The 24,061-nt window shown below is 35.9% G+C and overlaps 1 protein-coding gene across 1 annotated transcript in view; it reads left to right on the top strand.

The window, feature by feature from the left end:
- Window positions 1–938: 938 nt before the first annotated feature.
- Window positions 939–24,061, top strand: part of LOC123463958 (cadherin EGF LAG seven-pass G-type receptor 2-like) — a 179,696-nt gene continuing 156,573 nt past the window's right edge. Inside the window, exons 1-6 of the mRNA XM_045160057.1 lie at window positions 939–972; window positions 1,937–2,104; window positions 6,203–6,373; window positions 12,178–12,272; window positions 14,065–14,187; window positions 15,881–15,984. Coding sequence (XP_045015992.1) covers window positions 939–972; window positions 1,937–2,104; window positions 6,203–6,373; window positions 12,178–12,272; window positions 14,065–14,187; window positions 15,881–15,984 — 695 coding nt within the window. The remainder of the gene's footprint in view (window positions 973–1,936; window positions 2,105–6,202; window positions 6,374–12,177; window positions 12,273–14,064; window positions 14,188–15,880; window positions 15,985–24,061) is intronic.

Here is a 24,061-nt window from a genome sequence, read left to right as displayed (position 1 = left end):
TCCAACTTAAATAGCCTCCAATTATAGCCATTTTGAATTTTGAACACAGCTATGAACATATACAGTTAAATAATTTAAGGTCATGCCTTCAATTGAAATGAAACTTTTACATTTCATAATGTAAATATTTTAAGCAATATAATCCATATCATCTTTATTTTCTTTATAATGTAAGTATTTCTATATTTAGTAATTGTACAATAACAATACTTTTTATATAATAAGTGAATAACATATAATGATTTTATTTCTATGTAAATATGAATAACTTATAAATACAAATACATAATTATTGTGTACAGCAAGCTTTTCCTAACAGGTCACTAAAAACAAAATACTTGGGTGCTTTAACACTTTATTTTTAAGTGGCACCACCTCTTTGAAGATTTCCTTTTCTCCAATTTTAGAAATTTTCTTCCTCTCCTAAAAGTTAATGCATTTGTGTTGAACCTTAGCACTCACTTTTTCTAATAAGGTTATTTTTATCCATTCTTCCTGTTTGCTATGTTACTAACTACTTATGAATGGATCTTGCTCGTGTTGGAGCTCCCCAGCCATCAGTAAAGATGTGAGTGTACAGGTAGTGCCACTTAAATGTGTATCGAGTGCAATGGTTGAAAGTTTATAAATACACATGGAGTCACTAGATCAACAAAGATTAATCACTTGAAAGTTTTACCAAAAATTCTCTATAGAGTTCCACACATCAACTCTCAAGCATAAGCTAATGATCCTGGCTTTTACCACATGAGAAACAAATCCAGAAGCTGAAATATGACCTATTGTACATAATCTAAACAGAGAGCATTGTCTTCAATGTTGAGTAACAACTTTCTGACTTGTTGGATTACTTTGTGTGAGGGCTGAATTTGTATATAAATCAAACCATGCATTTGTCAGTAGAAATTGCTGTGGGCATTGGAGAAGCCAGTCTAATTATGAACCTCTTCAAGTTTTTGCTAACTTGTATATGTGAGTTTATATTTGGTGTTTTCTCTTAAGATACTTCAAATGTTAATCAAGGGATGTCAATCTCTGTTGTGATCCTTTTAATTTCATTGAATATTTCCTTCTATTTCACTTATTCTCCCCCCCCCCATGTGTGTGTGTGTGTGTGTTAGTTAGGTAAAGAACAAAAACTCACACAAGACTTTTTGCTATTTTCCTGAGTCCTCTTTTTGGTAGTATAATTTGCTATATGCAATGTATTATTGCATAACAAAAAGTTATGTGAAATATTCATTAATTTATAACTGTTTAATGCTAAGTTCTTACTGTGACTATTACATATATGTATGGATATTATTTCTTTTAGTCCTAATACATAGTCTAGAAGTTACACAATGCTCTTATTTCTGTTTTTTTTTTTTTTTTTTTAACAGTGAAATGAAGTGTTACATAATTTATAATTAGTTGAATCCCATCAGAAGTGTTTCTTCTTTATGGTTGAAAGTAATGAAAAGAATCCAGTAAACAAAAATAGTAAAGATATTCCACTATGTTTTGAAGTGCTGGTCACATCATAATGCATTGAAATTTATACTAAAATATAGTTTAAGTGAATGTGCAAATTGTTTTGACTGACTTGGCCAATGAACTGAAAGGGAAAATCACTGACTTTCCCTTTGACAAAGATAACCATTGCGCATGGTAATTGTTAATTATTCATGTGAAATGAAGATATGCTAATGAACTAATGATATACTACAACTGGCATCTCCATTTGGTCTTAATTCCAAGTTTATTGTGCACAGCCCATCACAGAAAAGTATACCAAAAGGCAAGTTAAAGAAAAAACAGTTTTAGATGAGGATTTTTTTTCCCAATTAGAATTTCAGCTGTGGATGTCATTAATGGGGCCAGTCTATAGACGGATTGATAAAATTATTCATCTTCATATTTCTTGGTATTAAATTTTTCTGTGTTTTCTCCATAGTATTTTCCCACGTTGGAACAGAAATTCAGATATTAATCAACCCTGTGAATTTGCCTGAAAACATGCTCCCTGGAATAGAACTAAGTCGAGCTTATGATAAAGATGTGGCTGGAAAACCAGATGCCTATCACTTTCTAAGTGAGGCAAAGGATTTTGTCATTGATGCAAGTAAATTAATTTTAACATTTGTATATTTTATTCTTTTAAAACCTTTGACTTTTAAGATTAGACTTTGAAGATAATTATTGTTACACACAAGTGGTTAAATTAGATGATTTTTTTTTAGCCAAAGTTCATTTCAGTATCTTGTTTTACAGAGGAGTTTTCTCTTTTTTCCTTGCTCTATATTCAGTATATCCCAACATTACCATAGGTAGGTGATATTCCTTGAGAAAATTAAAAGTTTTGCTCATTAATTAGCCTGAAAATTACTTCACTCCTTTCAAAACAAGAAAAATGGCCTTTGAGTACAAGGAAAGATGATACAAGATACATATTTTGAACCAATTTAAAGAAAAACATTTTGAGAATAATTTGGCCTAGTGAAATGAATTTTTTTTTCCAAAAGGTTTAGTAATGGAGTCAGTTGAGGCATAAGATGCAGCTTGATGATCCTCCCAGCACCCAGCATGTAGCTATGTGCTTCGCATTAAAATGGGAACAAAGTCAGTAAAAACAAAAGAGTAAACAGAATTCACCTCTCACAACCAGAATCTTACTAAGGTCTGTTGAAAATGCAAATAATCTTTTTGAAATACTCTGAAATAACATCAATTTGCCTTTTTTAAAACCACTATGCTATTTGCTCAGAATATGATTTATGCACTTCTACATGCAATGAACTAGATGTTAATTATAGTGACATAGGCTAGCATAGCTTTATTTATATTTCAAACAACTGACAAAACTTATGAATTTATTTGTGTACTATGCACAAGAAATATCAAAATATTGCCTGATATGATTTTTCTAAATTTTAGAAAATGGTGTTGAAAATAGGCAGTCTTTAGTCTCTCGTGGACTCGTGTCTCTTCCCAAGGAATGCCTTACTGATGGCTGGACTCAGCAGAATACTCTAACTATAGCCTACTCTTTCCACAGAGGTCATTTGTGACCTTGGTTGAGTCAGCATCCCCACTTCCTCTCAAACTGTGGGACTGTGATCTAACCATCAGATTTGGGTAAACCTGAACAAATCTGCATCCTTCTGACAAGAGTCCCAATATCAGCCATCTTTTTTCTGACTGTTGAGTTTTAGATTCTTGATAGCCTGACTTAAGTGAGAATTATCACCTCAGACTCTGATTCCCTGGTATTTGAACCCAGAGTATTTTTCTCCCTATTTGAACTTCACTAGAAGTGTCAGCACAAACATTGGTTTAAATCTGAGATGAACCCTCCACCATCTTTGCACTTTTTAAATACTTTGGATGTGTCTGTATCTGTTTATATTGAAAATACATTCTCACCTAACCTTACAGCGTCTTCTATTCCCATGATTTATGGTACATGTTTACGGTGAAAACTCTTGGAAATACATCCACGCCCTCTTGTTTATGCTCACCCCTTCCTACTCAGCTCTTTCTCCTGTTACCACACTCTTCTTTTGTCTTGTTTCTTTCCATTTTGCCCCCTGAAGTTCCCTTTACATGACAAATCAATTTAAAAGCTCTATTATTTCTCAACGTATTTTTTGACATTTCTCTTTCTCTTTGCTTTACCCAAAGTTTGTCATCCTAAGAGATGACTACATTGTGCCTCAAACTGATCTTACTCATTCTCCTGCACATGTCATATCTCTGGGCCAAGAGGTTTGGAGTCAAGATGCTTCTCAGCCTGCAAAACTGATTTATTACCATGGTACTCACCCACTTTGGAAGCTTTCTTGCTTCCTTGTTCATTTGGGGCCAAAACTGTACTGTGTTAATACGTCCCTTCTAGGTTTGGGTGCTGGAATATGTCACTCAGTGGTTCTTTCAATTCCATGCTCTGCCATCATTTCTTATGTTTCTTTGATTTTCCCAACCTGCCCTATGCAGCCCAAGCAAATTTTCATTCCCTTTTTCCAATCCAGTACACTCACATCTTTGTGGCATTAAGATCAATTTCCCTTTACACATTTTTGAGGTTGCATCCAGAAGTGTATCAGCACTTGGAAACAATTTGTTTCTGCATCCTTCATTTAAGAATCTTACACTCGTGCTTTTATTTCAGCTTCTCTATCAGTATTCCTATTATACTGTTTAATCATTGTTACTGATAATCTACTGATTTATTGCTTTTATTATTTATCTCTTCTGTGTCATTATGTTCCATTCCTCCTTGAAAATATTATCAGGTAACTTGCAGATATCTTGTAAATTTTATCTTCAAAACTTGGACATGAGACTATCCCAATTGCTGATAATATATGCTATCCTTAGACTGATGAAAATTAATGATAAGAATCACATGATCCAGCATACTTATACTAAATTTGATTTAGTGCAAAGTGTCTGCTGGTAGCCCATAACAATTTGTTCAATTTGACTTCTTTTCATTGGTTAACTTACTTGCTTTAAATTCTCTCTCTCTCCATATGTATATATATATGTTTATTTTGAGGTAGGGTTTTGCTCCAGGTCAGGCTGACCTAGGATTCACTATGTAGTCTCAGAGTGGCCTCAAACTCACTGTGATCCTCCTACCTCTGCCTCCCAAGTGCTGGCATTAAAGGTGTGTGCCACCACATCCAGCTTCTCTACATTTTGAATCTCTAATAAACCAAAAATATTTTCTCTTGTCAATCAACACACATACTGGAGTAAAAAATGCAATGAGTGCAAAGTTGTCTTAAACTTTTGCCTCTATTACAGACAATTGATTTTCAACCTGTCCCTTGCTTCTGCCTTGTCAGAAAAGATGTGTGTCTTCTTTCGTTTACTATCATTCTTTTAAAATTATCCCTTTCTCAGTAATGTCTTTGGATTAATTTTCTTATTTTTTCTTCTCTAATTATTCTACCCTGTTAACTTTTAGTCATTATGTATACCTTTCTTATCCTAATAAAACTCATAGTCATCCCATGTATCTTTCCTTTCCCTGTCTTTTTTCAACTTGTATAAACATCACACTTCTCCTTAAACTGCTCACTTGTCAAGACTTCTGTCCAGTTTTTCATTCCCACTCCTGCTCTTGCCATCTGCTCTTGAATAAAGTTCAGAATGATTTTGATAGGTAGCTTCACCAGACATGTCTCTACCTGCACATCATGACAGTGGCTTTGAAATCATGAATGCACAGGCCTCTTTGGCTTCTTTGTGTCTCAAAGACAGCATTCCAAAGCACTCCTCCCTATCCTTTGACTCTCACATTCATTCCTCAACCTCTTCTGCTTATAGTCTGCCTATAGTCCCGGAGCCAATAGAGGGTGGGGATAGAGAAATATCATTTACTGTTGAACACTCAAGTATAAATTCTTAACACTTTATTTTTTATTTTTTATTTTTTTATTTGAGAGTGACAGACACAGAGAGAAAGACAGATAGAGGGAGAGAGAATGGGCGCGCCAGGGCTTCCAGCCACTGTAAACGAACTCCAGATGCATGCGCCCCCTTGTGCATCTGGCCAACGTGGGACCTGGGGAACCGAGCCTTGAACCGGGGTCCTTAGGCTTCACAGGCAAGCGCTTAACCGCTAAGCCATCTCTCCAGCCCAATTCTTAACACTTTTGATGAGTTATGAGTCTCTCCAACAGTCACTGTCATCTGAAAATAAAATTTCTATAACTAAAAGTGATAGGAGCATTAATATGTAGACATAAAAGTAAACATAAGTATTTAGAGGGCAATTTGGAGGAGATCTATCTATCTATCTATCTATCTATCTATCTATCTATCTATATATATCTCCAAACAGTAGTAGTATCTTCTTTTTAGAGCTTACAAAAAAGAAAGAAAATTTGGGGAGGGGAAATGCAATTTATTAGAAACAAAAATCTAAGTAATAAAACAACTTTAAAAGAGATGTCAACATTTAGAATTTAATATCAGTTGCATAAATCTGTTCTTATTAACTTAGATATATACAAACTAGAAATAGAGACTATATTCAAGAGTTTTTTTGTTCCTGTCCACCATTAAAGATTCATATGATACCTGTTCACTCTATGAATTCAGTAGATCATACCAGTTACAATTTAATCTCTTTATAAAGGAGTTAAGATGCAACAGTTGTGTTGCTATATACAGTGATAGTAAAGATATTTTTTGATTATCTCTTTTGTAGGTTCAGGTGTTATCACTTCCACCAAAACTTTTAATTATGAAACTGACCCAACCAGGTTTCTATTTATAGTTGACACTGGAGGCACCACAAGGAGCGTTTTAACTGTTAACATAATCGATGTTCCCGAGCCTCCAGACTGCACTGCAGACCCCCTGTTTTCTTCAGGCACAGGTATGAAGCATCTCTACATTTTACTTTCAGCAACTAACTGCAAAAGAGTATATCTGCTTCAGGCAGATATACTCAGTAATTTTTATTTTGTTAGACATAGAATATATGCTTATATAAATATACAAAACACAAGCTAGCATTCATATTATAATAAAACATATAAACTCTTGTTGCAATAGATTAAAAATAATTTTACTAGGTAGCACTTTTCATTCTATCTTTTTGAAGTCCAAGGGCAAATGTTATTAAAAAGCAAAAGAGATTCTTAAGGACTTACTGTAGAAGAACTAAGGCAAGAGAGAAAGAAGAAAATGGGTTTAATAGCTTAACACAAAATTGTAACGTTTACTAGGGAAAAATAGTAAAATGGAATTTTGTGTGTATGGTGTATGTATAGGTATGTGTAGATCTTCACTCTGGGAAGTCACATGTGGAGCCCAGAGGAAGATATTGGGTGTCATCCTTTATTACTCGTCTGACTTATTTCTTGGTCACAGAGTCTGTCATTGAGCTTATAGCTCCAGGGAAGCCCAGTGATTCTTTGGCCATCCCTAGCATTTCACATGGGTCTAACAGTCATACTCAGGTCCTCATGCATGCACTCTTGCTTGCTAAGCCATATCCTCAGTACCAGGATTTAGTTTTAATATCCTTAAAGATAAAACAGTTTATTTATTTATTTTCAAAGAAGGGAAGTCAGCCATCAACCAAGTGTAAAAATAAATGTAATATTTCAATAGTAATTTGATAATTTATGTCAGGGACATTAATATGTTGAAAGGAAATGATACGTAAGTTTTTCTGTGAGGACTGATCAGGTCAGAGGTATAAGGGATGCTTTCTACAAATGACTGACAATCTTTCTCTGCAGTCTGGTATGTGTCAGTCAGCAGCAGGCCTTTAATCCCTGCACTTGGGAGGCAGAGGTAGGAGGATCACCCTGAGTCCCAGGCCACTCTGAGACTACATAGTTAATTCCAGATCAGCCTGGGCCAGAGTGAAACCCTACTTCGGAAAAAAAAAAAAAAAGAAGAAGGGGAAGGGGGAGGGGGAAGGGGAGGAGGAGGGGGAGGGGGAGGGGGAGGGGGAGGAGGAGGGAGAGGATGGGGAGGAGGAGGAGGAGGGGGAGGGGGAGGAGGAGGAGGAGGAGGAGGAGGAGGAGGAGGAGGAGGAGGAGGAGGAGGAGGAGGAGGAGGAGGGGGGGGGGGAGAAGAAGAAGGTGAACTATATGCACAAATTCCGTGAGGTACAATTGAGTATGGAGACCAAAAGTAATTAAAAGTCTCGTGTGATGAAAATGCATATAGCAATCGTGATGCAAAATAATTATTAAAAGATAACGGTAAGCACAATAATTGAAAGCAAAATAATTCACAGCCTGCCATACCTTAAAAGTGTGTCATTCAGGGATGGAGGGGTGGCTTAACTGTAAAGATGTTTGCCTGCAAAGCCAAAGGACCCAGATTCGATTCCCCAGGACACACGTCAGTCAGATGCACTAGGGGGCGCATGCGCGTCTGGAGTTTGATTGCAGTGGCTGGATGCGGTTCCTGGCCACCCTGGGGACCTGGGCATGGGTTTCCCAAGGGCGTCCAGGCAACTGCAGAGCAGGGTTTTCAGTGGCCATGAGTGAGACCAGAAGAAACACCTGGGAGACAGCTTCAGAGAACAGCTGGTTTATTTACCAGGGGAATGGGTTAATAAACGTTTGTGAAAGAGCAGGAAGAGGTATGGGTCATAAGGAGCTTGGTTAGTTCAAAGGTCCTGCTGATGCCTAATCAGCATGTAGTGACATCACTGGTGATTGGGAAAGGGTCATAGGGTATAAGTAGTGGCGGGAGCAGGCCTGGGGAACAGGTTGTAGGGGATTGGCTATGTGAAGGCTGCTAATTGATACCTCATTAACATACAGGGACTTGCTAGGCAGCCAGCAAGGGGTCACAAGGCTCTGGGAAAAGCGGAACCTAAGTCTTATCAGGACATCCAGTTGCCCAGGGCTGGGGGGTAGGGCGGTGTGGGGGAGCACCCTCACTCCTGCTGCCCAGGGCCTGAGGTTATGGGGTCTATGCTTGCTGCGACCTTCTGTAGCCAGCTCAGTGGCCTGGGGCCCTTACCTGTGCCCAACAGCTGGAAGCCCTGACGTACCTATTCTCTCTCCCTCTTTCTCTCTCAAGTAAATAAATAAATAATAATTTTTTAAAGTGTCATTCAAAGTCATTTTTTATTCTAGTTTTCCCTTGATTAGTAGGAAGAATAGCAATTAGGAATTATTTGGTGCTGAGGGTTGGGTTACTGGGATTTGTGCTTTGAAGGGCTGAGCACAATGGGTCTCTAGTTCCATCACACAACTCTGCCATTGCTGTAAGAATGAAGTAACACACAATGCATAACAAATTTGTGTTTATGAGTTGTATTGTTTTATTTATGTGCACTATAAATTTGATTCCATAAAATATGTTATATCACAAAGCATCCATCTTCTTTTGATATTTTACTCTTTGTATTCTGAACAATATGTTAAGCTCTTGGAGCAGTACACAGGCAGCAATCTGACTTGGACCCATGGCCTGAAGTTTGAAGATCTGTAGACCAGCTCACAGACTGTTTCAGTCCCCCAGGGAGGTAACAGTGTACCCTGGCCTAGGACATGTAGGAATAAGAGGAAAACACAGTCCTGGGATGCTTCATTACTAAATGAATCGGATGGCAAAGCAAATATACAGGAGTAGAGGAGGACTCTCAGTTTTCTGCCTTGCAGAAATGACATAGAGATTCTCAAGAGTAGGAAAACCTGGGAACAGACAAATTTTGAAAAGAACTGTGAGTTCATTTTGATTGTTAACTTGTTTCTTTAGGAGCTGGAAATCAAACTCAGGTATGACAATCCAGCAATCTAATACCGACCTACATCCCCAGATTAATCTTTCATAGAGGTGATAGGCCTTTACTATATGTATCTAAGGAGGGATTTCAGTTTGCAGTTGGAATTAGAGGTCTGGTCTAGTACTATAACTGTTTTGTAGTTGAAACCATAGCTTTGGATGAAAACAGTCACAGCAGAGAATCAGAGTAATGGAGGACAAAGGCCAAACTCTGAGGAACATCTGCACTTAATGACTTGTGGAAGAAAGATTGCCAAACAGTGAAAGCCATGATATCAAAAGGAAAAAGTTATGCCACAAACAGCAAACAAAGGAAAATGGTCCAGAAGAGTGCCAGGAACGTGATTAGTAGAATTGAACATCGTAGTAGCCTTTGGATAGCTGTTCAGAGTTGGTGATAAGTATAGGATCTGAGAATTATTGTGTGGTGTTAGAGGGCTAGAGGCCAGAAAAGACTAGTTTGATTAGTGAGATTTTAAAGAAAAAATATATTTCTTTAGAAATTTGCATATGGTGTTGAGTATGAAGTTTTACTGGTCAATGGCAGAATTACATGGGATTGCAAAACTTTTCTTTGGTTTACTTCCATTAAAAAGAGACATTTAGGTAATTTTATAAACATATGGAGAAGATTCATTTGACTGGGATGTTAAACACACATGAAATAAAGTAGAAGGGAGATGGTATCAGAGCACAGGTGGATCGAAGGCAACATATATCACTGTCTGTCCATCTGCTAGATTTCTGTCCATACTTATCATTTTAATGTCCATACTTATCATTTCTAGGTTTGCCAGTTGAAAAATGTATTTTAAATGTATATTGTTCTTCTTTCAATTATACGTGTCACCTGATTTCTGAAAAAGTGTTAGTGACTTGAGAGTCTTAGTTTATTTGAATAAGTGCTTGAAAGAAATCTTTATAATTGATATAAAATAAGCTTTTAACAATGATTTTTATTTATTGAGTTAAAAAATCATGAATGTTAGGCAATTTTTTTGTGAAATATAAAATAATAAATTGAAAATATGCTATTTTGAAGTTTGAAATGTACAAAGTAATATAAAATTAACTATTCATTTTGAGGCATCAAATACATTTTTAAAGACTTTAAATTTTTTAAAATTTTATTTGCAATTAGAGAGAGATAGAGAAAAGACAGACAGACAGAGAGAATGGGTATACCAGGGCCTCTAGCCACTGTAGACAAGCTCCAGATCTATGTACCACTTTGTGCATCTGACTTTATGTGGGTTCTGGGGAATCAAACTTGGGTCATTAGCCTTTGAGGCAAACACATTGACTGTTGAACCATCTCTCCAGCACTAAATACATTTTTCTTAAAAATTGGCCATTACAACATGATTTTGCTTATGCAACAAATCCTATTCCACTGAACTTAAGTAGCACATTTACTTCCTTATGAACTATAAAAGGAACATTGATTGCATTTGGAATATATATTCCATTATGTAAATACAAAAGTCATCTTATTTTACTATTACTAATGTTTTCTGATAACGATATGTAGTTATTTGTTACAGCAGATATATATACACATCTAGGTTTTATAACATGTGCATATCATATGTGTATGTGTGTGGCATGCAAGTGTGTGTGCAATGGTTCATGTCTGCTATGTATGCATATATGTACATTTGTATGTATGTATGTACGTATGCCTGTCTGTGTGTGGAGTACAGAGTGCCGGTCTCCTAGTCCTCACATTTTAGAAGCAAGCATTTTACTGAAGGAGTCATATTACAAGACACACACCCATGTTTCACAATGATATTGGTTATATACTAAGTAACTGGGTTTCTTTTATACTTTTTATTTTCTTTTGTCTATATTGGTCTAGAGGTTAGGACCCAGGTGATCTCTCCTGCGCTATCCTGGGTTTGTGGGCCATTTTGGGATCCTCTACAACTCCCCAGAGGGCCCTTGAGTGTCATAACCATTTGTATCCTGCTTTGTATGACCACTCTGGCTATGGCAAGGCTATGAATGGATAAGTATGCATTTAAGATGCTATGATGGGGAAGTAGTTACATCAGACTGCCGATAATTAAGAGGTTGCTGGTGAAGAGCTGGAAAGTTGTAACAGGATTTTGCTTGATCTAAACAACTTAATAGCTGTTTAGGAAACTTGCCAATTTTGATTTTCCCAGGCAGTTTCTTTAAAGGTCTTCAGAAGTTTCAGAGTAATTTCTATGGTGGTGTGTGTGTGTGTGTGTGTGTGTGATGACTGTTTGTTGCCAGAAGAAGAAAGCAAATTCAGTTGTGTAAATGTTGAAGAGAAGTCCATTAAGATGGACACTCAGTACTCATTTGTCCTTCATGCATGGAGGATATGAATAAGTTGGAGAAATAGTTCCATTGTAAAGAGGATTTTAGACTATGAAATATACAAATCCAGGCCCTGAAGGAAAGGAGAAACTCAAGGGCACAGTAAAAGTGTGCTGGGGTCAAGAGTGCTGCTTTAAATGAAAAAGTAAATAAATAAATAAATAAACTGAACATATCTCCTTGCTGATGACAAGTAGACAAAGTGAGAGTGACTGAAAATAGGAGGTAAAGTTAGAGCCAAGTCCCTGAGGCTCATGTAACTAAGCATTTACTTAATCCTGAGACCTTCTCCTTTTACAATAATGGAAAGAATATGCAAATTTAAGCTTCTTTGAAGAGCTGCTAGCCCAATTGTTTCTATTTACTTGGTGATAAATTGAGCACCATACTAGGAACTAGAAGATGAATGGAAAGGAAAGTGTGTGTGTGTGTGTGTGTGTGTGTGTGTGTGTGTGTGTGTTTGTGAGTGGATGGGTGTGGATGAGTGTGGATGAGTGGTCAGGGCCTCTTGTCTCTGTGAATAAGATGACAAGTACTATTTTTGATGCAATGTATTTTATTTTTGCTTCACAGCTACCATGGAAATTGGTGAAGACACTCCGCTATTTCAGTCTATTTATAACGTGATTGCCACAGATGAGGACATTGCTAATGGGGACAAGTTAACAGTAGGTGGTCATTACATTGTGGGTGCCTGTGTTGCTGCAGTAGACACTAAGAGAAGTGTTTCTGAGATAATTTTCAAGAGCAATGCCTATAAATTAATAAAGAACTTGTAATGAAATTAAAAACCACTCAAATGCAATGCTTTCTGCTAATGGTGAAGGACCCTCTTTTTTTTCTTTTTCTTTTTGAGACAGGGGTGCATGTATTATAAACTGTCCTTGAACTTTATGTAGTCAGAGCTGAACTTAAACTTTTGATTCTCTTGCCTCCACTCCTCATTGCTTGTATTACAAGTGTGTACCACCATGCTCAGCTGTATTTGATCTTTTGGATTGAATAGAAGGTCATATGCATGTTATGCAAGAATATTCCAAATTTAGCTATAGCCACAGACCCTAGTATAACATTTTTCCAAGAAAATTTCCTGAGGTGTTCTGGAACATTATATAACTAGCTATTTAAGAAAACACATTAATGATGAGGCAACACTGAGTCTTAGCCTTTTTTACACTAAGCAGAACTACTTTAGTTTTCTAGTAATTTCAATGACTTATTTCAATTGTACATGAATATAGATGCTTTACCTTCACTAGTTACTAAGTTTAAGACTATATAACTTGCTTTTCTCATCATTGTTTCATGGTTGTAAATCCTCTTAGAGATTTGGCAGAATAGAAAAAACCTATAAAGTCTATCTGGCAAGTGTAGTGGTGCATTGAACTACAGAACTCAGCATGCTTTCTCTGCAGCTGTTCTTCTAGAGCACATATTGAAATAGTTTACCACTAATTTAGTAACTCACAGTATGAAGTAACAGAGAACCAAGTGGTGGTGCGGCTGGCAGCTGAACTGTGCTGTTATAGCTTTACCACTAGCAAGAAGTGTGATATTAGGGGAGTCAATTTGCACAATCAGAATAGATCTCATTTTCTTTCCATAACTTTCAAAGATTTATGTGCTGTTGTCAGTCAAAGTCCTAAAACTCTCTGTGGAATGGCTGAAAATATATTGTTGTAGAAAAGCCAATATAAAATTGTTAAGAAACATGAGCTCTTTCCCATTAGATGCTATCTTTTCAATTGATTAAAGAAAATAACTGGAGGTCCAGCTGAAAACAGTTAATACCAGTCTGACATTTGCAGGAACATGAGCAGGACCAGTGGGTGACCATTTTAAAATTTAGTGTTTTGAGAAATATTTATACTGACAGAGCATAGTATTCATATCAGCTTAGAAACAAATCCACAGAGGCAATTGAAGTTTAATGAATTTATACCTCCTTTCCAGTGCATTTTCTTCAGATATTTTAGAGAATAGATTCATCTAATGTCAACTCTTATCAGAGGTGGTAAAAGTAACAGCAAAATGGAGAACATTTAATAAACCACAACCTACATATTTTACTATTAATATTTTAAACTAATATGTGAAAGTCTTATTTTGTATTTTAAAACTTCAATAGTGGAACAAAGTTACTGTGGATATTTGTTCATAGATAAATTAATTTTCAAAAGCAGAATTATATACTTTTAAAGTTTTTCTTTAAAACATGACAGTGTTATGCAATTTCATTAAAAGTTAGTCAATATTTTGATTGTGTTAATAGTATAACCTATTGAGTTGTTTTCATTTAGCTGTGAATAATATGGTTCTAGTATGACTTAGACCATAAAAATATGGTAGTCAGTGGTAAATTAGAGAAATTTCTGTTTATTTGCTCTTTGTTTCATATTAATGATTTTCTATGGCTTCTCATTTATTTCAGTATGAGTAACATATACTTTCTTTTTTCAGTACATGATTGAGACACAGTTATCTGGACCGAAAAGAGGAGCAAAATGTTTTGGAATAGATCCTATAAATGGTGTTGTGAGTTTAAGAGGTGAAGATCCTTTGGACTTTGATGCTGGATATCATGTAATTAATGTTACTTATTTTTCTATAAAGAGTGCAAGCAATCTTTTCAATTTTTTAATTTTATTTATTTATTTGAGAGAGAGAGAAAGGGAGAGAGAGAATGAGTGAGCATGCCAGGGCCTCCAGCCACTGCAAACAAACTCCAGATGCATGTGCCACCTTGTGCATCTGGCTTACATTAGTCCTGGGGAATCTTACGAAGGTCCTTTGGCTTTGCAGTCAAGTGCCTTAACCACTAAGCCATCTCTCCAGGCCAAGAGTGCAAGCAAATTGTTAAAAATATTTTTAAATTTATAGAAAAGTATACACATAATTATTTTAAAGGACAAGTAGTATTTTGTGAGATTAATTTGTAAGGGCCTATGTAGTTAACAAAATTGCAACTCTATGCCTTTCCTTGTACTTAGCAAAGTATAGGAAGTTAATCATAACTTTTTAAATCAACCTAATGAGATTTAAGGGAACTTGACAGGAAAGAACATTGGTCAGTGACTAATGGGATAACCTTACTATACAGAAATGAGGAGTGAAGGTTGAGAAGTAAAAGTTGTTAATTTTATTTTATTGTTGCAAATAATTCTATTTTCATAAACGCATGCCATCTGTCAACTAATAAGTTTGCTGAGAAGTTAGGGACAAAAGAAAAAATGTAAGAAATTACATTAAACACAGGGAAGTTGTTGTTGACTAGATATTTAGGAGAAAGAAGATTAGTAGTTGCAGATGACCTCAATTTTCTAACTTGAAGGAAAATGCCTAGTAGAAGAAAAGCCATGGGATCATATTTAAATTTCAATGCGGATATGTTGGAAGGTGGTGGCAAAGCCAATGAGACATAATTTGAGGAGTACTATATGAGATTAAAGTTAAATGTAAAGAGATGGAGACTATGCATACGACCTCCGAATTTAAACAATTCAGATTTATCCCTCTGGTTTTTCCTTCCCTAACTTCCTATGCTTTACTTATGCACTCAGTGTAAATTATAAGAAATCCTTTAAATACATCCTCTCCTCCATTATATACTGAATCAACTAATTTTATGAGATTTGAATTGTGTCACCCATACACAAGATTGAAACCAGTCACAATCATTGTTAGTTCTTCATTCAGCACCAGAGTACATTGTAGAGGGTTGTTCATGTTTGCTCAAGCTGTATCGTTGATCTCTTATTACCTTAATGATGTGTTGTTTTTTCTTACACAGGGAAATATGATGATAAAAATGCATGATATATAAGAGTGAGATTAGGGTCAGGGACACACTCAAAGTCAGACACATTTTTAGGTCTTCTGAAATTATATCATGTCCTTAATCCCAATGAGCAGTGCATGGTCCTGTTTCTCAGGACCAGCATCAGACAGAATGTTTTCTTGAGTTTCAGTTCAATATTTTGAGTTTATGATTGAATCCAGAATTCATTCATATTTTTTCAGCTACATCTATATTTTTGTCTGAAGCCAAGCTACATAGAACTTGGCATGAATGTGAATAGGATAGAAAATGAAGCTATTTTGAAATTTACTAATAAACTAGCTAAGAAAGCAATTATGATTCTTTCAACTACATAAGCTAAAAGCACAATGTATACCTAATTGGAGAAAAAAACCACATAACTGAAGACATATTAAAGTATATAAGTACTACCCATTACTAAATACTATATTATAAATTCTCCAAAACTCATTCCAGACTTTTCAACTTGCACTGAGAGCAACAGATACAGCTGGACTGTTCTGTCAAGGGACATTAATTATCAAGATTAAAAATGTCAATGATGAGAAGCCTCAATTTGAGTAAGTACATTTATTTTGAAGTGTAAGCACAGGATGTTTAAAACTAACTTTCTGTATATATTAATAGTATTGAGTCTTTGCTATGTAGAAAAACTTTCAGGATGTTCTGTTGGAAATATATGAGCATATATCCACAATTAATGCACATATAAATGCAAGGCAAAATACATATTGAAAATACTGTAAATAAAATCTAGTGGTGATCAACACATGATGTCATGGAAAGATCTTGATGTGTTCATTTTTCTTTTGTTTCCTTTCCTAATAGTTTTTTCAAAGCTATATTCTACTATACAATTCTCTTCTCTTTTCCTTCTTCCCTTCTCTTCCCGTCTCTTCTCATTTCCTCCTCTACCTCCTCCTCTTCCTCCTCTTTTCCTCCTTCTCCTTCTTTTCTCTTTCTCCATGTTAGGGGGCATGTGGGGATATGCCTGTGTGTGTATCTATAGAGGCCAAAGGACAGCCTCAAGTGTCATTCCTCAGGCACTGTCCACCTGGCCTAGAGCTAACAGATTAGGTTAGTCTGGCTGGCCAGATAGCCCTAGGAATCTCCTTGTCTCTGCTCCCTCAGTGCTAGGATTACATGTGTGCATAACTATGCCAGGTTGTTTTTAGCATGTAAATTCTGGGGATCGATCCAACTCAGTTTCTCATACTTATAAGACAAGAAATATTGACTATCCCTCAGAATCGTTTTTTGAAAAAAATATTTATTTATTTGGGGGGGTAAGAATAGGCACTCCAGGGCCTGTGTCCAATGCCAACAAACTCCACATGCATTCACCACCATGTGTATTTGGCTTACATAAGTACTAGAGAATTGAACCTGGGTCCTTAGGCTTCTCAGGCAAAGTGCCTTAACCAGTAAGCAATATCTCCAGCACATTTTTTTTTGTTGTTGTTGTTGTTTGTTTTTTGAGGTAAGGTCTCATTCTAGCTCAAGATGACCAGAAATTTACTCTGTATCTCGAGGCTGTTCTCAAATTCACAGTGATCTTCATACCTCAGCCTCCTGAGTGCTGGAATTAAAGGCATGCACCACCATACAAGAACTTCTCCCAACTCTAATACTGCTTTTTCATAACCATATTCATTTTATGTATAGCTGTACCTTAAATCATTGTTCAAAATATTTAGCTATTTTACTTTCATATTCTTTAGTTGAAATTGTAATAATAGAAAATGATTGAAGATTGTAAATGCAAATTAGGTGATTTTTTAATATTTCAAATATTTTCTATATTTAATATCAGAAAGTATAACATTATAGCCCTAGGACAATCAAATATGCCTTAGATTAGAGAACTGTAAAAAGCCGTAATGTATCAGTTGCCTTTCTTATGTTATCAAACTGTATCTCTACAGTTGACTGCAGACATTCACTAAGTGCCTAAATTCAACTGTGTATTTATTGAGCAGTTGAAGCAAACTTTGTGTTTATTTGTTTTTCTTTATTTGTGGAAATAGTCAATCTACTGGTTTACCTATGTTTAAAGTAGATATCATAACTTATGAATAAAATTCTGTTGCTTCCATGATGTAATAAATGTAACATTACTTCTACCTGTTTAGTAGAAGTAAATACTACATATTATAAGCCATTCCCAAACTACTGAGGTTAGTGCTTAGTTTTATTTATTAAGAAATACAGCATGTAGAATAACAATGAAACAGAAAATGAAGTGATTTCAAGCAGTTCATAACATAAATATTATGAGGCACATTATATTCTATGTAAAAAGGAGCTCTATTTGGTTTGGCCAAGATTACTTAGAAGAATGCTATCACCCATTTAGCTTCCTTTTCCTTGTACATTACATGACACACACATTACAGATAAATATATGATGAATGAAAGAAGGCCAAATAAGAAAGAAATTTAAGTTTTATAAAATGTTCTAGGATGGATCAAGGACCTTATGGGAGACTTAAGTAAGGAAAAACTAACTTGATAGCTTGTACTAGCAAGTTATCACATTTAAAAAAATATTTCTCTTTTTAAAATTTTTTTAAAAATTAGTTTTGTACTCAGAGAGTACAGTCAAGTTGGTACCATTGTTAGCCTCCTCCCTGCCCTACCCCCACCGGCTGCTCCTTGTTGGAGTATATGGGTCAAGCATTGTGGGGTTAGTCCTCAGTTATGGGAAGGAGGAAATGTTCCAGATTCAGTAATTTTTCTTCAAATTTCATTGTATCTTTTTTTTCTTACTGCTGTGTAGAATTTCATTGTGTAGGTAGATATACCACATCTTAATTGTCCATTTGTCTAATGATGTACATCTGGGTTAATTCCAAACCTTAGCTATTACAAATTGATCAGCTATAAAATGGTTGAGCAAATATGTCTGGACTGAGGCTTGGAGGGTTTAGGGTACATGGCCGGTAAGGGATTAAGTGGTTCTGTTGGTAACTTTATAGTCAGCTTTTTTAGGAGTGTCCATATTGATTTCCAAAGTGGTTGTACCATCTTACATTCCCACCAGCAGTGCATGAGGGTTCCTATTTCTCCACATCCTTGCTTGCATTTATTTTCATTTGATTTTTTAATGTCTGTTATATTTACAGGGGTAAGGTAAAATCTCATAGTTGTTTTCATGTGCATTTCCCTAATGAATAGAGATGATTAACATTTTCTTAAGTGTGTGTTTGCCATTTGTATTTCTTCCTTTGTGAACTACCTGTCCAGTTCTTTGCCCCATTTTTTGAGTGGGTTGTTTGACTTTTTATTGTTTATGTTTTGAGATCTTTATAGATTCTACAGATTAGACCTTTGTAAGTTAGATAATCAGCAAATATTTTCTCCCATTCTATGGGCAATATATTGGCTTTGCTTATTTTTTTGTTTTGTTTTGTTTTTTTTTTTAAATTTTTATTAACATTTTCCATGATTATAAAATATATCCCATGGTAATTCCCTCCCTCCCCACCCCCACACTTTCCCATTTGAAATTCCATTCTCCATCATATTACCTCCCCATTACAATCATTGTAATTACATATATACAATATCAACCTATTAAGTATCCTCCTCCCTTTCTTTCTCCACCCTTTATGTCTCCTTTTCAACTTACTGGCCTCTGCTACTAAGTATTTTCATTCTCACGCAGAAGCCCAGTCATCTGTAGCTAGGATCCACATATGAGAGAGAACATGTGGCGCTTGGCTTTCTGGGCGTGGGTTACCTGACTTAGTATAATACTTTCCAGGTCCATCCATTTTTCTGCAAATTTCATAACTTCATTTTTCTTTACAGCTGAGTAGAACTCCATTGTATAAATGTACCACATCTTCATTATCCACTCATCTGTTGAGGGACATCTAGGCTGGTTCCATTTCCCAGCTATTATAAATTGAGCAGCAATAAACATGGTTGAGCATGTACTTCTAAGGAAATGAGATGAGTCCTTTGGATATATGCCTAGGAGCGCTATAGCTGGGTCATATGGTAGATCAATATCTCTAGCTGCTTTAGGAACCTCCACACTGTTTTCCACAATGGCTGGACCAGATTGCATTCCCACCAGCAGTGAAGAAGGGTTCCTTTTTTTCCACATCCCCGCCAACATTTATGATCATTTGTTTTCATGATGGTGGCCAATCTGACAGGAGTGAGATGGAATCTCAATGTAGTTTTAATCTGCATTTCCCTGATGACTAGTGACGTAGAACATTTTTTTAGATGCTTATATGCCATTCGTATTTCTTCCTTTGAGAACTCTCTATTTAGCTCCATAGCCCATTTTTTGATTGGCTTGTTTGATTCCTTATTATTTAACTTTTTGAGTTCTTTGTATATCCTAGATACTAATCCTCTATCAGATATATAGCTGGCGAAGATTTTTTCCCATTCTGTAGGTTGCCTCTTTGCTTTTTTCACTGTGTCCTTTGTGGTGCAAAATCTTTGTAATTTCATTAGGTCCCAGTGGTTAATCTGTGGTTTTATTGCCTGAGCAATTGGGGCTGTATTCAGAAAGTCTTTGCCCAGACCAATATGTTGAAGGGTTTCCCCTACTTTTTCCTCTAGCAGTTTCAAAGTTTCCGGTCTGATGTTAAGGTCTTTAATCCATTTGGACTTAATTGTTGTGCATGGCGAGAGAGAAGAATCTATTTTCATCCTTCTGCAGATATTTATCCAGTTTTCAAAACACCATTTGCTGAAGAGGCTGTCTCTTCTCCAATGAGTATTTTTGGCATTTTTATCGAATATCAGGTGGCTATAGCTACTTGGGCTTACATCTGGGTCCTCTATTCTGTTCCACTGATCTACATGTCTGTTTTTGTGCCAGTACCATGCTGTTTTTGTTACTATGGCTCTGTAGTATAGGGTAAAATCAGGTATGGTGATACCACCAGCCTCTTTTTTGTTGCTCAGTATTATTTTAGATATTCGAGGTTTTTTGTGATTCCAAATGAATTTTTGGATTGTTTTTTCTATTTCCATGAAGAAAGCCTTTGGAATTTTGATAGGGATTGCATTAAATGTGTAGTTTGCTTTAGGTAAGATTGCCATTTTCACGATATTGATTCTTCCAATCCAGGAACAAGGGATGTTTCTCCACTTTCTAGTGTCTTCTGCAATTTCTCGCTTGAGTGTTTTAAAGGTCTCATTGTATAGATTCTTTACTTCCTTGGTTAGGTTTATTCCAAGGTATTTTATTTTTTTTTGATGCAATTGTGAATGGGAGTGATTCTCTGATTTCATCCTCTGTGTGTTTGTTGTTAGCATATATAAAGGCTACTGATTTCTGTGTATTTATTTTGTATCCTGCTACATTGCTGTAGGTTTTGATCAGCTCTAACAGCTTGCTAGTAGACTCTCTAGGGTCCTTTATGTATAGAATCATGTCATCTGCAAATAATGATAACTTGATTTCTTCCTTTCCAATTTGTATCCCTTTTATGTGTGTCTCTTGCCTTATTGCTATGGCTAAGACTTCCAAAACTATATTAAATAAAAGTGGGGACAGTGGACACCCTTGTCTTGTTCCTGATTTTAGTGGAAAAGCTTCCAGTTTTTCCCCATTTAGTAATATGTTGGCTGTAGGCTTGTCATAAATAGCCTTTATTATATTGAGATATGTTCCTTCTATTCCCAGTCTCTGTAGGACTTTTATCATGAAGGGATGTTGGATTTTGTCAAATGCTTTCTCTGCATCTAATGAGATGATCATGTGATTTTTGTCCTTCAACCCGTTTATGTAATGTATTACATTTATAGATTTGCGTATGTTGAACCATCCCTGCATCTCTGGGATAAAGCCTACTTGGTCAGGGTGAATGATCTTTTTGATATACTCTTGTATTCTGTTTGCCAATATTTTGTTGAGAATTTTTGCATCTATGTTCATGAGGGAGATTGGTCTGTAATTTTCTTTCTTTGTTCTATCTTTGCCTGGTTTTGGTATCAGGGTGATGCTGGCCTCATAGAAGGAGTTTGGTAGAATTCCTTCTTTTTCTATTTCCTGGAAAAGCTTAAGAAGCAATGGTGTTAGCTCTTCCTTAAAAGTCTGGTAAAATTCAGCAGTGAATCCATCCGGGCCTGGGCTTTTTTTAGTTGGGAGATTATTAATAACTGCTCGGATCTCCATGTTTGTTATAGGTCTATTTAAGTGATTAATCTCATTTTGATTTAATTTAGGTAGGTCATATAGATCAAGGTGGCTTTGCTTATTATATGTTTGTCTTTGAAGAAACTCTTTGGTTTCTCGTGGTCCATTTGGTTGAGTGATTGTTTAAGATCCTGTGCTATTCAGATTTTGTTCAGGAAGTCTTTTTGCATTCCTATATCATGGAATTTCCTCCTATACTTTCTTCTAGTAGTAGCTGAGTTTCCAGTCATATATTGAGGTCTTTGATCCATTTGGACTTGAGTGTTGTGCATGGTGAGATGTGTGGATCAAGTTTTAATTTCCTGCATATAGTTATCCAGTTTGTCCAGCACAACTTGTTGAAGATGCTTTAGATCAGAGATGGTGATGCCTGCACAGGTATTTCTTTTGCTGAGTATATATCTGGATATTTGAGGCCTTCTGCCTTTCCATATGAACTTTGAGATCATTTTTTCTATCTCTGTGAAAAACAATGTTGGAATTTTAATTGGCATTGCATTAAATATGTATATTGCCTTTGGTAGGATTGCCATTTTCCCAATGTTAATTCTGCCTATCCAGGAGCTTGGGAGGTCTTTTCATTTTCTCAAGTCCTCCTCAATTTCTTTTTTGAGTGTTTTTATGTTTTTGTTGTACAGATCTTCCACTTCATTGGTTAACATTATTCCAAGGTATGTTATTTTTTTGTTGCTGTTGAAAATGGGACAATGTCCCTTATTTCTTTCTCTCTATATTTGTCATTTGCATGTAGAAAGGCTACAGATTTTTGTGCATTGATTGTGTATCCTGCTACTTTGATGAAGGAGTTTAATCACCTTTTAAAGTTTTGGAATGGAGGCTCTCAGATTTCTTATATATAGAATCATGTCATCTGCAAATAGCACTAACTTCACTTCTTCCTTTCCAAATTTTATCCCTTTTATTTCTTTTTCCTATCTTATTGCTTGAGCTAGGACTTCTAGTACTATATTAAAGAGCAGAGGTAAGAGTGGACACCCCTGTCTTGTTCCTGATCTCATTGGCAATTCCTTCAGTTTCTCTCTATTAAGTATTATTTGAGCTTTAGGAGCTTTGTATATAGCCTTTATTATGTTAATATATGAACCGACCATGCCAATTCTCTCCAAAGTTTTGATCCTGAAGTGATGTTGTATTTTGTCAATGGCCTTTTCTACATTTATCCAAATGATCATGTTGTTTTTGTATTTAACCTTGTTTATATGGTGTATTACATTGACAGATTTCCATATGTTGAACCACCCCTGCATTCCTGGGATCAATCCCACTTGATCAATGTTGATATTTCTTTTGATGTGTTGTTGGATACAGTTTGAGAAGATTTTTTTCAGCATCTTTGCATCTCAGTTCATGAGGAAAACAGGCCAGTAAATTTCTTTTCTTGTGGCATCGCTGCATGGTTTTGGAATTAGGGTGATACTACCTTCACTGGAGTTGGGGATCTTTCCCTGTTTTCCAGTTGTGTGGCACAGTTTGCAAAACACTGGTGTGAGTTGTTCCATGAAGATTTGATAGAATTCAGCTGAGAAGCCATCTGGTCCTGGAGCCTTCTTTTGAGGGAGTTTTTTTTATTATTATTACCTTTTCAATCTTGATGAGTGTGAAAGATTTGTTCAGGAGATTAATCTGCTCCGAGTTTAGCTTTGGTAGATACTATGTGTCCAGGAATTTAACCATTTCCTCCATATTATCCAGTTTTGTGGAGAAGTTTCTAAAATAAGTCCTGATAATTCTTCCAACTTCACTTATGTCTGTTGTGAGCTCTCCTTTTGCATTTCTAATTTTGTTAATTTGAAGCATCTGCATCTCTCTCTCTCTTTTTTTTTTTTTTTTGCTTGATCAAATTGAACAGGGGTTTGTCAATCTTGTTTATTTTTTTCAAAGAACCAGCTTGTTGCTCCATCAATTTTCTTAATTGTTTTCTTAGTTTCAAGTTCATTAATTTCTGCTATGATCCTAATTATTTCATTCCTTCTGGAGCTTTTTTGAGTTGGATTCTTCTTGCTTTCTCAGTGCCTTTAGGTGAATGGTTAGGTTATTGATTTGGGATCACTCTGTCTTTGTTATGAAGGCATTTAGTGCTATGACTTTTCCCCTGAGGAATGCCTTCATTGTGTTCCATAAGTTTTGGTATGATGTTTACTCATCATTGTTCATATCTAGAAATTTCTCAATTTCATTTTTATTTCATCCACTACCAATTTATTGTTTCAAAGAGGGCTGTTCAGTTACCAGGTGCCAATGTAATTCTTGGTGGGTCTTTTGTTGTTAATTTCTAGCAATATAGCACTGTGATCTGATGTCATGCAGGGAATTATGTTAATCTTCCTAAACATATGGAGGCAGGTTTTGTGACCCAGTATATGATCTATTTAAGAGAATGCTCCATGGGCTTCTGAGAACAATGTGTAGTTTGTGTATTTGGGATGGAATGTTCTGTAGATTTCCAT

Source organism: Jaculus jaculus, chromosome 10 (assembly GCF_020740685.1).
Source record: "Jaculus jaculus isolate mJacJac1 chromosome 10, mJacJac1.mat.Y.cur, whole genome shotgun sequence".
Lineage (NCBI taxonomy): Eukaryota > Metazoa > Chordata > Mammalia > Rodentia > Dipodidae > Jaculus > Jaculus jaculus.
This window is presented reverse-complemented; position numbering and strand designations above follow the sequence as displayed.